This window comes from Heptranchias perlo, chromosome 32 (genome assembly GCF_035084215.1).
Source record: "Heptranchias perlo isolate sHepPer1 chromosome 32, sHepPer1.hap1, whole genome shotgun sequence".
NCBI lineage: Eukaryota > Metazoa > Chordata > Chondrichthyes > Hexanchiformes > Hexanchidae > Heptranchias > Heptranchias perlo.
In genome coordinates this window covers 12,604,806-12,618,872 of record NC_090356.1, presented here as the reverse complement: position 1 = coordinate 12,618,872, position 14,067 = coordinate 12,604,806, and the positions used below count along the sequence as shown (strand labels likewise).

The window sequence follows — 14,067 nt, the reverse complement described above, 5'->3', positions numbered from 1 at the left end:
CTAGCTGCTGAGTTAGGCAGCCACTTTCTAAAACTGCTTTACATCAAAAGATGCAGTTGTAAGGCAGTCATAAGTCTGAGTTGGATTCAGAGGCAGGCATCAGTCACTGGACTTAATGTTGTTAACTTAAAAAGCCACTCCATTCCCACTCAGTTGGGATTTTTCCCAACTGATTTTTCAGGCGTATGAAGTGTCCGCCCGAGTCAGGCGGGAGCCTCGTACATTCATGCAAATTGGGGTCCTATTACATCAACAGGACCCCGACAACATGTTAACCCGGAAGGAAATAGGGCGCCCGCGGTGACTGCCTCGACAGCAACGACCTGGTCACACCAACAAAGAGGCCCTGCAAGGCCCTACACACCTGCCCCTGGCCCCTCCGAGGGAAATGTAAGCCTCCCCTGCCCAGGTAACCCCGCAGACCACCCCCTGTCCCCACACTTACCTCGGGCCAAGCGGGCGGCCTCCGGTCCATCAGATTTTCCGCCACTTGCCCTCTACATTCCCGCTGTCTTGATCGGGACGTTGGCCAGCGGCATGTTAATGATGCCCAGCCATTAAAGTTGGCCAGGCCGCTCCCAGACTGGCCGGTCGCTCGCTAGTCCGCTTTCCCACCTGGAGAGGGTTAAAATTCCCCGATCAGTTTACATCAGCCAGGAGGTTTTTGTTAGAACCTAAATACAGGTTCATACCATTAAAAAGGATGAATTCAGGGTCGCTGGCCATTGCAGGCACTTTATTGTGTAGCATGTGAGCTAGCGTCAGCTGGAGCTTAGATTCAGTACCATCTGGATACATTAGGAAATTGCTGTGTCTCAGAAAAGAAATGAAGAGTGAGTGGTAATACAGTTTTGACTGCATTTCAAACACGGGAAGAAAAAGGGTTTATCATGTTAACAAAAACATGTCGAAGTGATTGTATATGCCTGAATTATGGATGTCACAATGCGATATTTGAGTTTACAACAAGCTGTAGAAGGATATACATAACTGCCAGTTCTATCCACTACCTGCTGCCATCAGTCCCTCCTGTATAGTGCTGAACAGTAACCGTGCAGATGAATAAACACTGCAAGACAAGTGTCAGAAACCACTGAAACAAAGTCTCATTCATCGGCCAACACCTGCCTCTGCCTCGATGTGGTGTGGTGTTTCAGGGGGGACTTGTATGGAAGACGTGGGCACGCACTGCTTGGGTCCTTCCCCAATTTTCCATGGAGCCAGTACGTCACGCTCTCTACATGTCACTCTCTACATGTCACTCTCTACATCACACACTCTGCATATTGTACTCTACATCATGCACTTTATATGTCGCGGCCTGCGTCACACAGCCAACGTCACGCCTCCCTACGAGTCGCCCCCTACGAGTCACCGCCTACACAATGCACTCAACATCACGCACTCTATATGTCACACTTTACATGTCGCACCCTGCATCACGTGGCCTACGGGTCGCCCCCTACGAGTCGCTCTTTCACAATGCACTCAACATCGTGCACTCTACACGACGCACTCTACGTGACTCACTCCCATAGGCGTTTAATCCTCATAAATCTAATGGGAGGGGTAGGGCTTTATCATGGATGGGAAAGCATCTTCTGTCTGCTGGGAGTGAAAGCTGTGCCTGTCTGCCTATTTCAGGTGGTCCTTGGGCTGACCGAGCAGGCAGGAGAGTGGATCTGAGGAGGTCTCAGTGCTAGTTGAAAAAAATTGCTTTCATCTTCACTTACATTAGTGTTTTAGTTCTTCAGTTATTTAATGTCTGTGGTACTTTGCCGAGGTCACTGTGACAGAAAAGTTGTCTCACATTTACTGACCTTCAGCTCAAGTTCAAAAACAAGAGTGTTATTAACTCCGTTTTAAATTTCTCAAACAGCCGCCTTTCCAAAGGGGAACCTTTATTGGATGACTGTGTTGGGTATGTATTTTACGATCTTTACCTATTTCACCCGTAAGCTCTACAGCTTTAACTGTAATTGTTTAAGGAAGTGAGTCCTTCAAAGTCTTAGCATGCTGCTCATGACCTTCTCTAACAGTGGTCCATTACTGTAATTGCGTTTTATGATTGTGGCAATACGGCTAAGAAAAATTATTGTAATGAGTTTAACTCTTCAAGTATTGACTGTCCTTTCCAGCTGTAAAAATGTACAAGTGCTTTTTTTTGGTAACATTTTCAAAAATGTGCAAATGCTTAATATTTTTCAGGCACATTTTTGGACACCTCAACTGCCATATTGTTGTAGAGCTGTGCATTAGGAATGTACACTTCATATTCCAGGATATGTGCACTGTTCATATTTGACTATTCACATATTTAAATAGATATATTGATTTATGATTTCTAAAGAAACACTACAGTGTCAAGTATGCAGTCCGTTTCAGCGTAAAATAATTATTAATGGTCATCATACTATGGAGAAACAGTAGAGGATCTTTGTTTCATTGGCACAGTGTAAAATGTGGCTTGTATACAGGGTTTGTATTTTGACAGGAAAAGAAGTTAATTCTAGTGAAGAATATGTACAGTAGGATTTTCTGGCCAAAAACTTCCTCTTATTGCTGTGGTGAAAAATGTTCCCTTTTCTATTGTTTTCCCGATCTTGCTATTGCAAGTTCATGAAGATATACAGTGCGGCAGCTCAGCACGAACATGTTTTGCTATAAAATGGAAATAATGCAGACTTTAATGCCGGCACTTGTCCACAGGGCAAGTTCACGATTTCAGCCATGTCATCAGGGGTGGGGCAATGCAGAGGCCGCGAGCTTTCCCATGGAGGGACAATAGAATATAGAAGATCGGATGGAGGAACATTCCAATGGCCTGATTTGTAAAGACACTGCTCACTGTGGCACTAAGGTCATACAAATCACAAAGCCCCGAGTTAATTACCTGAGCTGGTTGATCTCAGCTGGGGGCAGCAGATGAGGTGGTACAGTTGGACCTGGAATAGGGAAGGGAAATTGGACAGTGTTCCCATTCCTGATTGCTAGCCAGTGACTCCTGCTGGAAAGTGTATGTGTGTACATCAGGCAAGAACACAGTTGGGCCTTTCCCTTCAGCTGCGTGCTAGTTCTCACTGACACACGAATGGCCACTTGGGCCAAGTCCCATTGGGCTGCCAGCGACCTGTGGAAAATGGACCTGATCAAGAGGCAATGCCTTGGGGAGAAAACCAATAAATTGGATTGCTGAGGCCATGCTCCTGAACTTCCTTTCGAGCTCAAATGGCAGAGGTCTAGTAGCAAGGGACCGATCAGCATTCCAGTCCTCTTGGTCCAGCAATAGTAGCTAGCCCAGGAAAACCCAAGGAAAAGAAAGGGAGAAAGAAAAACAATATTTGCAAAGTGCATTTGTGGGAGGCTTATATCTGTGTATTTATTTCTCTGCAGAAGGCTGCCCAGTTTGAATGTGTCTGCAGTTAACCGGTAAGTGCCTGTAAAAATGAGACTGTATGAGCATATGCGGTTTGGGGTGGGAGGGAGTTTATGAGAGAGTAAGCAATTCTAAGGCATTAAGTGCAGACTTTCATCCTCCTTGGGGGAGAAGCTATGTTGGGGGAGTCTCTTAAGAGTTAATTTAGCTTCTGGATGACAGATTGGTGATGGGGGTTGGAACTGAGCCAATTCTCTGTGGCTGACTTGTCCATTTCATTCCTGAGCCAGACAAGTTCACATTAAAGAAAAGAACTTGCATTTATACAGCGCCTTTCATGACCTCAGGATGTCTCAAAGCACTGCAGGGTCTTGTTGATATTTGACCATCTACTGCCTTATCGATGGGACCTGGGAGGGGGATTGACCTCTCATTAGGGCTGGGATTGTTCCCAAACATCTCCAGCAGACCCACAAGCCAGTGGAACTAGCAGGTCAGTTGACCCTAGCTGGACAAATACCAGGAACTCACCGGGGCTCTGTGACGTTTCAGAAGAAGAAAGGAAAGCAAAAAGAACTTGCATTTTATATAATGTCCTTCACACCCTCTGGACATCCCAAAGTGCTTCACGGCCAATTCAGTGCTTTTGAAGTGTAGTCACATTTTTTGTAGACAAATTCAGCAGCCTATCATTCTATGATTCAATGATCTTGTCAAAGGGGTCCTTTAACAGGCATTCGGCCTCTAATTTACACATTCAAGTGGGATGCCTAAAAAATGGGCCCCACGAATTTGGCAGTTCGACTATTGCCTGTGCAGATTGTACCTGACAAATGGGCACACACATACAAATTTCTACCCCAATCTGATTTGGCGGTGTTGGTTGAGAGATTAATGTTGGCCAGGATACCAGGAGAACACCCTGCTGTTCTCTGAAGTGTGATTTTTCTTTTATGTGCACCTGAACAGGCAGAGGAGGCTCGCTTTAATGCCTCATCCAAAGATCAGCACCTTTGACAATCCAGCACTCCCTCAGTGCTGCACTTAAGTATCGCCTTAGATTAAGTGCTTAAATCCTGGAGTGGGGCTTAATCCCACAGCCTGCTAACTCAGGAGCAAGAGTGCTATCACTGAGCCAAGCTGACTAAATCTCATCACTTTTCCTATGCACTATCACTGAGCTTGGCTATTGCCATTCTGTAAGTGGGTGGTGTTCCTACGGGGAGAGAGTATCTACTCCATATCAGGCAAATGGACACCTTACTTAGAGGGATTTATCAGTATTTTGGTTTGGAAACTCTTAAACACGGAGATGGGATTATGGGGGGTGTGGGGGGGAGAGGTTGCCAAGAAGCCAGCTGATCAAAACAAATCACTGGAGATTTCACTATAGTTAGTTGCTGGCACCTAAGTAAGACACGTCAAACCCAGGGATACAGTCATGTACTGGGCATATCCCAATATGGAACGCAACAGAAAACAGGGTGAAAGTGAAGCCATCTTTATTTTTATGAAATGAAAATGGTTGAAATATTTCTTTGTGGGTTTTAAATATTATTTGGTAATTCAAACAAAATCTTTTAAAAATTAGGATAACAAAGACGCTTTGAGGAAGGTTTCCTCTGTGCACTGTGGGTAATTTGTAAAGTACATGTTTATGATTTCACTACACCTGGTGCACAAAGGAAATATGACTCAAATTATGTCATTTTAAAACATTGCGTTAGTAATTGAAAATCTACTTCATAATGGAAACTGAATGTAAAGTAGAATTGAAAAATGTAGGCATCACAATGCAGAAACATTATATAAGAATCATATTCAATGTCTGTCTTATGTCAGAATTTGCATATCTTCCTGTAATTTTACATTTGTGACATAAAATATCTATTGTGCTGGTACATCTGGAATGTCACACGCCCATTATTATTCATTATGGCTGGTTCCTTCACCCATCTCTGGAGCAATTCCAGACATTTTCCACAGATCGACACGAACACTAACAGCCTATGTATATTAGAGGCCAGCAACAATTACCGAGGTGTATGAGCTCTCGTTTGATTGGGGGGGGGCCTTGTTTTGGGTGCACCTTAAAAACAAATTGAAACTACATCACTGTGTAGAATTCATCTCTGACTAAATATTGTTCAATCTGTAAATGGTTCTAATTTAGAGGGAGAGAGAAACGTGATCATCGTCATCAAAGGGTTAAAGTTTGACATGAATTGTTTTCATAATGTTCCTGCTCTAAATCTATAATTAATGTGAAGTTTCAGTACTTAGACACTAAAACATCTAGAAACTGTAACATAGAGTCTAAGACAGAAAGACAGAGCATGAAATAACCAGAGACTCTCAGATACGTCCTGTCAGTTTATATATTTTTTTCAAATGTGAAACCTATTCAAATCTAACATTACATTTTTTTTACTTTTGAAAAAAAATTAGGAATGGATTGTCATCAGAGAAGCCAGGTGCTATTACTGATGATGTGAATATTTACCAGAAGTACATTGCCAGGTATGCAAATATTATATTATATAGAAAAGGTTTTTTTAAGGAAACACAACCTGTTTTTATTGTTCTGTATTGGCTGCATTTCAAAGTGATTCAGTAATTTGCAAAACATATCAATTGACATATTTTGTATGGAGATTGTCATAGAATAGAAGACTAGATGATGCAGCATGTTTGAACACTGTTCCTTCAACTTCTGAGTCCAGCCAGATACATGGCTGCAAGGTCTCCATCTGACGCATGTTTAAAGTCCTACTTGAAGGGGATACAGTTGTCAGTGAAGGCTAGTCCACAGCACAAAATTGTCCTCAAACCTGCTAACCTTAAGTCAGTGAGGCCATAAGGATCGTGAGTTAGAAATGCAGATATCACAGTTGTGCATCGGGTGACGGGGGGTGGGTGGGTGGATGGGAGGATACTTTTCTCAGACTGGGACGTGTGGTGGGGAGCACTGAGCTCAACCAAGAAAAAGAAACAATTCTAAGAGAATCATTCTCAAACCGAGCTGTTTCAATAACAAGGGTGGTGGCTTTTGTTATCTATGGTGTTTGTATGTCAACAGCATACTCAAACTGACGGGCTTCACCTCACATTCAGCCCAATAAGGAACGCAGCTTTAGTCATTTCCAGGTGGAAGCTGCGGAGAACTAAATTTTAATGAAATCGAGACTGTTTAGAGAAGTTTTCCTGAGCTTCACACACAGGAGATCATTTTGACTTTGGACGACAGTATAAAAAGGGCGATATCAGCTCGGCCCCCCCCCCCCCCCCCCCCCGTTAAAACTCCTCTCCCAATTTTCATTTCTATTGAAGATATTTCACTATAATCCAAAATCAAAATGACCCCCCACAGAGTGTAACGGGACGATTCTCCCATTTCCCCTTTTGCTCGGTCTCCACCCCTTTACGTTGCCCTGGGATTATCCGGGGCTTCCCTGTGGGGGCAGAGCAGGAGCTGGAGTTGGGCCTGCACCTGGCATAGGCACAGGTCCGTTGCAGGTAAGCAAATAAGGTGGGAGGGGCGTTCCCAGCCCCCTGCCTCATTTTCCTGAGACTCCACTCAATGGATGCCCTAGATCAGTGAAAGCTGGTATTATGTCCTGCTCCCTGGACCCTCACTGACCAGAAGACCTGCAGAGGACCTGGGACAGGCCAAACATGGGCAGGTAAGTTGACATTTTAATTTTCTTGGGACATATTGGCTGCTGATCATCAGCAGAGAGAAGGCCCGAATGGCAGAAGCCCAATACACAACTGCAGGCCCAATTTCCTTCTCTTTCTGCCAGCATCAGGCACTGGGAGAGGGCAGGGCATGAAAATTGGCCCCTATATATTTTACAGCGATTGATCATATCACGTACTGCCTCAGGTGAACATAGTAGTTACAGTAAAGCCAACTTGGCTCCAGTTGAAACTTTCATTATGCCCAAGAACCAAACAGATAATTGTTGGATTGTTGGATTGACTCCAAGTCAGTAAAATAGAATGCACAGGGCCAACCCGTTCTTCTATCCCAAGCTGAGCTCGGGAGGCCTATACATTTTGCCCCTTCTGTCCAATTCAATCCTGCACTGCTGGGATCATTGTGTGAGAGACTCATTGCTCTATCAATTGTGATCGGCTCAAAACTGACTGGATTGGTTATCTTGGAACTTGCAAGAGAATCTAGTGTTTGCTTGAATCAAACCATTGCTCTGCCTGCCCACCCGGACAGCCCTGTACTGACACACTGCTGTTGGAGGACTGAGGAGATGGATGCCGAGACCTATGCTGACCTTGCTGTTTCAGATCAAAGTACCAGCACTGGAAATGTCCTGGCATTACTATTGAGGGATCGAAGTAGGAGAGTCAGTACTGGCATTAGCATTGTGGCTGGAGCCATAGCCTATAATGGCATGGTGGCTGCGTGTGGTCGTTGCTGCATTGGCATTGCTTTTAGGAAAATGGACTGTCAGCATTGGACTTGTAGGGGCACTGCTGTTAGGATCAGATGCCATTGTTGAGATCACGATGCCAATATTAGTCCTGCTGTTGGGAATTGGGGCACTTGGAACTGTACCTGTAGCTCCTGATCCAGAAAAATGCAAAAGCGTGCAAGCTATAGCTGAGCCATGCAACTGCGCATAACATAGAGGAGAGCAAAACCATTACAGCGGTGAGCTGATCCCCACCTTTAATGGAGCTGAACCTGTACAAAGTCACAACAATGACTAGAATAAATACCTATAAAATGCAGGCGTCAAAATATCTACCACAACTTATAGAACTCATACACCACAGTCTTATTTGTAACATTTTGCTACAGAGAATGAACAGGAAAGGATTGTTTTTCTTGATTTTAGCTTTGGCTGTGCAACGCACTGAAAACGTCACATTTTCATATCAGATCAGCCTGCTGTATTTATTTCAGGGTTAGGACCTTGTAGAAAAAGAAATGCGTTCTCGATGCGAGTTTAACTAAATATTTGCAGCAAACAGAAACAGTTAGCCTGGAAAAAAAAATCCAGGAGCTGATTCCATTTAGAACGAAGATTTAATTAAGGAATTTCTAATGAGGCCTCCCTTGCATCTGCCAAGACCTCTGTTTTGATATTTGCTCTGCATAATGCATAAAATTTGTCTAAACATCTCCGCGTTGATGGTCGGCCTGGCACGAGATAAGCTGCGATTCTGTTTCAATTTCCTTATTTAAAGCACTCAGACAGGGCAATCGCCGTTGTGTGGATCTTATGCCACAGGAAGGTTTGAGACTAGCCCTCGAAAAATTGCCTCTAATTTGATGAGGCATCTAGATTTCAAGAAGGGAAAAAAAAACACCCAAATCTTACGACTGGGTATTTTGACGTTTGTGCTGCTCCCCTTATCTCCGTGTTTATTCAAATGATTTTACGTCACCCTCCGCACTGGAGATTTTTTTTCACATATCAAAATGCCTGTATTGTAGTCATTTGAGATCTGTAGCAATCACTGTGTCATTACATCGTTAATATTTAATTGTCAGCGAATATAATCAGCCAATTAGACTGATGCAGTGGAGATGAAATTGTCCAGAGGCCAATGCCATCATAAAATGAGAACTGCATTTCATGTGGTTTTTTTTTTCCTTTAAAACTGTTTAATGTGCCCAAAACGCAGAAGCTTTGGTATTCAATTAGCTAAATGAACTCTGCAGTGTGATCACTAAAAAGCAACCATGGGGTAATCTCCTTTTTAAAAAAAATCTCTTAGTTAGCTTTTTCCTGTGGATTTTACTGCTTTGGCAGATGGTGCTTTTGGCAGCGACAATCCAAATGTTTATTTGTATGTTTTTCATTATAATTGAGGGGGTTTCGACAATCATCATTGTCAATATGTAATGAGTCTGAGAGTGCACTGAGAGTGCATTTCCACTCTTGGCTATCGCATAACATTCTGGCATGAGGCAGCAAAGAAAGCTTCAATTTGATGGCAAAAATACCTAGTGTGGAGGATAAACAAGCATATGCTTTGCTAAAGTCAGTTTAAAATATTCATTACATCAAGGTTAGAGGGCCCAGCATTTGAAATGAATACTACAGTAGCTACTGGCAAGTTTTATAGTGACTTTAAACATGCCTGTTTAAATTTAACTGCTTGCAGTTACTTACTGACGAGCAGTGTCTGCTGGAAGAATCCTTTGAAGTTTAGCAAAATGAGAAGGATCGGAAGATTGATAAGGAATGGGAATTTAAAGATGCAATATCAGGGACGGCCAAGTCTCGTAGTGGGTGAAGCAGTGAAGACACATGACATGCGAGTCACCAATACTATCGTGCCTTGAGGTCTAAACTGGGCTGTCTGGGAAGCACTGAGAGGAGGTGGAAACAGTAGCTGAGCTTTAGTTGTTCCGTCTGCTGTCCAGTTATTACTTGCAAGTGTTTAATCAGGCTAGCCCAATGAGACTGCTTGTCTCATTTTAAATTAAGGCTCTGGGAGGAGTAGGGTTCCAGGAAGGTTTTCTTATGTGTTTGAGTTAGGACAGGGTCATCCCCTGTAGTTTGCAATTAATGCAGTGGGGTTGCTATCCTCCACCAAAGATAACACCACAGTCTGAAGGTTGGTGTTCCCCAACACTGGTGTGTGGGGGTCTCAGTATGAGATGGAAGTTCTCAAATCTCCCAGGTGAGGTTTGAACTCTCAATCCTCTCTCCAGAGGCATGAACACAACAGCTGATACGAATAGCGAAGTGGCTTTGATGCTGTGCTGAAGCCCACAGATCGGTCTGTACCTCCCTCCCAGCTGCAAGCACAGCCTACACAGACACAAAAAAGTTACATTTTCCAACTCTCAATCTTTTTAACTTTCTCCCTAATTTCAGGAATTAATTCACCTCAAAGATTGTTCACTTTAAATTGCTTGACATTCTAATATATTAATAGATACCAACTGCAACCTCCAAAGGGGATAGGTAGACTAGGCCCCATTTAAAGTTGCCACTGTAGACAGTGCACCACTATTGTTCGTTATTTTTTTCCCTGACACACAGTCACAGTAACCAAGGGATACGATACACTAACCAACTCCTGAAATGTTTCTTTTATTTGTCCTTGGGAAGTGGGTGACACTGGCAAGGCTGCATGAGTGGCTCAGCGTCAAGTAAGTCAGGTGTAGGGGCAGCAGGTTTCTTTCCCTGAAGTACATTAGTGAACCAGGTCAGTTTTTTACCACTGTCCTGCTGTCATAATTTAGCCCGCGAATTGTTAAATTCATTTGTTGCACCTTTCCATGGTGGGATTTGAACCCACGACCTCTAGGTTTCTAGTCCAGCACCATAACTGTCACAATGGTGTCTCCCATATAAAAGCACATGAAAAACTTTTTTAAAAAAATAAACAGCATCCTACATTTCTTACCTATGTGACAACACTGAGACTGCGGATCTGAATACAATAGTTACATTACTCTTTGCAAAGAGGGAGATGCGTAGAAAAGAAATTACATTTGAATGTTGTCCAAAAAAGCCCTTGCAGTGAGTGAAGTTTGACAGACCCACATCAACAGATTTACTGACGGCTCACTCCAGTCTGGGTGCACAGGGAGCACTAACGAGAGCAGCTGGCATCGAATTCGTGCAAACTGTCAGCTGAATTGTCAAAAATATATATATTCCCCTTCTTTAACAAATAGTTTCCCAGATACACCCATAAACATTAATTTCCTGTTGTTCCTTATTCCTTCAAATTACAATTTCCAGATATGACAGTTTTATGGATGATGCAATAATTTTTCCTTGTTTAAGACTTTATTGCGAAAAACAGATCAGGGAAAGGGCGGGAAGCAAATTGTTTTTTTTATATATAAAAAAAGCAAATGCATCTCAGCCATGGAGGGATTATCGGTTATGCAAAATAAATATTGTCATAAAAAGGCAACATACAATAACATCATTTAGTAAAGGATTTAGGACTTAAATATGAAAATAAAGAGTTCTAAGGAAAAATATAATCCACCCTGTATGGCTGTTTAAAACTGAAAGGTGCATTGAGATGTTTGAAAGAGACTGTTGGTAATTCCTACTAACCCATGCCAACTGTAAGACCCTGGTGGATTTGTGCATCTTGTTACAACTTGCTTTTCCAGTTACAAAGGTACATCTTTAATTTAATGTTGTGGTTGTGTAAAATGTAAATAAACGAAGTAATTGAGCTGGTTTTGCATCTTTGGTGCACCATATTGTGACAAGGGGCCACTGTGAACAGAAAAAGGGGTGGAAGATAATTATTTGAAAAAGGGGTTGGCATCAGGCCAAGGGAGTTACCGAGGGGGGAAATATTTCCTCTGCTCATTATTTGTAGTGGCATCGTGAATGCGTTCTTTGTAATCACGTTTATGGTTTATATCGCACACTGAGGCGATCTCCCCAAATGACCAGTGCACACCAACCTAAACCATCCCCAGGACAAGGAAACACTTTGGTGTGGTGTCATGTCTCATTCATTACATTCCACTGTACACTGGGTTAGTGTACGCTCCACTCCAAGTTAAAGTGAGTCCCGACAAAAAGATATCTCTCTTCCCATTCCCTCTCACTCTATGGAATTCCAGTGGATGGAATTGCTTCCCATTCCCTTCCAGTCTATAGAACTTCTGATCCAAGTATTACAATTTTACTTCTTTCATTATTTACGACTCTAGTGATCACACACAAAATGTTATCTATTGTCTCATAAAGACCCTCTTGGGAAAGTTTTTTTTTAAATGTTGAAATGTTTTGTGTTCATTTAATCAGAAATTCAGTCCCATTTAGAAAAGTTTAAATTGCAGTTATTTAATTACATTCCCATTGCACTGAGCCAAGTGCAGCAGTGCATGCTGGATAATAGTCCACTTTATCATCACGACACTCTCTAGCCTGCTGTCTGCCGTACATCTTTCCACAGAACCAGACTTTGTTAAAATTAAAAGTGGAGAGTTTGTAAACTAAGTTTACTTGCTGCAAGCTGTCTCTTTTTGTGCTCTCCAGTATCATCGCATTCTGACACACTGCGTATTCGTTGCAAACTCAGGCAAACCAAGTCCAACAAAACCCAAATCAGGTGAAGCTTCTGATGGAGGAGTCTCTGTGGTTGTCCTGAAAATGAACTAAAGCAGATAATGCTGGCAATATAGAGCAGGTTCAACAGCATCTGTGAAGGGAAAAGACAGGATAACGTTTTGGACATAGACCCTTCAAAGCTCCCATTTTCAAAAAAACATTTTTACAGATTCGGAAGTGGAAGTTGCCCAAATTCCCAAGCCCCTGCATTCACTTTTCTCTTTGTCTAATTTTACGTCATTTGGCAACTCTCCCTGGGCCGGCCTAATTTACTTGTCTTATCTGTAAAGAACAAGTCCAGTTGCAGGGAAAAGCTCTGCTCTTTGATTGTAGATACTTAGAGGTTCCAGGTGGGAGATATTAGCCAAATTGCCCAGTTAGTAGAAATGTTCTGCCCCATTATCTTACAGAAGAAGTAATCTCTCTCACCTGGAACATTACTATTATTTTACAAGTACGACAATCAGGGAACAGACCTTCCCTTGAAATAGGAGCTGGTCTATTAGAGCAAAGGCAAGAAATCAGATGGGAGTGCAAATGACCAGGCATTAGAAAAAAGATGAATGAAGCATTTCAAATCTTTAAATAGGAGTAATAAGAGGTTTGGTTTTGATGCAAAATGCAAGCATGCATTCGAACTGTTTAAATAGGAATGTATTCAGATGCCGTTGCAGCACTGCCCATTGTTTCTTGCACTGATACTGAGCTTAGAACGTCATCATGGTGCTAGGCCTAGAGAGACAATCAGTGCTACCAATGACAATCTCACTTGAATTTGTTTCAGAGTTCTTTATAACCTGAGGTTGAATGAAAATAAATAACTTTTTTAACATTTTAAAATATCACACACAGCAACTGCATCTTTGCTGACTGAATTCCACCCTCAGTGCACTGGCCAAAGATTAAACCTGTTGCTAGTTGATACATTGTCAGACACTGGTTATTTTTTAAGAGAAGGTCTTTAATTTATACACTCAATAAAGTAAGGACACAAATTTGATGATTTTTTTTTTGTAATTACTGACCTGCAAGGCTGTTCTTTATTCATGGGGGCCTCTCATGTCTGTGAAGGTGTCCTAGTGGCATTAAACTTCCCTGACTTTAGTGCCCAGTGCCTCATCAAAGAGGTACTCTGAAGTCAGACGAAGTGTTCATTATATCATTGCATGATCCTCCAACCAGTTGTTAGGCAGTGCATGTGAACAGGGCGGGGTTCAGCATGTGAACAGGGCGGGGTTCAGCATGTGAACAGGCCAGGTTCAGTTCTCCAATTTTCATTCCCGGCCTCCACTTGCAATGTCCTGATTACGCATCAAGATACGGAACACTCCATGTGGGGATTGCCAGGATGAGACTGCATCCTACCTGTTGGAACACTAATAAGTTACATCTTTGTGCCATCTATTTGTCACTTTTTCTTTAGATAAGTGTATCCAATGATTGAATTAGTTATTTCCATTTTAAAAGACATATATTTTCTTTCCAAGCTAGTTGGAAAATTGTGTAGCACAAATACTGGCTACATGACATCACTGTAATTACCACCCAGAATGCAGTGAATGCAGACACACTGGTATTCATTAGGTGCCATGTCACACACTGGATTCCTGAGGACAGCAA

At 42.5% G+C, this 14,067-nt stretch overlaps 1 protein-coding gene across 6 annotated transcripts in view; it reads left to right on the top strand.

The window, feature by feature from the left end:
- The window catches only part of casz1 (castor zinc finger 1), a 276,456-nt gene that overhangs the window by 204,799 nt on the left and 57,590 nt on the right, over positions 1-14,067 (top strand). For all 6 annotated transcript variants that reach the window (XM_067970381.1, XM_067970383.1, XM_067970380.1 and 3 more), the window contains 3 exons: positions 1,880-1,921; positions 3,394-3,429; positions 5,825-5,896. In XM_067970381.1, the coding sequence (XP_067826482.1) occupies positions 1,880-1,921; positions 3,394-3,429; positions 5,825-5,896 (150 nt within the window). The remainder of the gene's footprint in view (positions 1-1,879; positions 1,922-3,393; positions 3,430-5,824; positions 5,897-14,067) is intronic.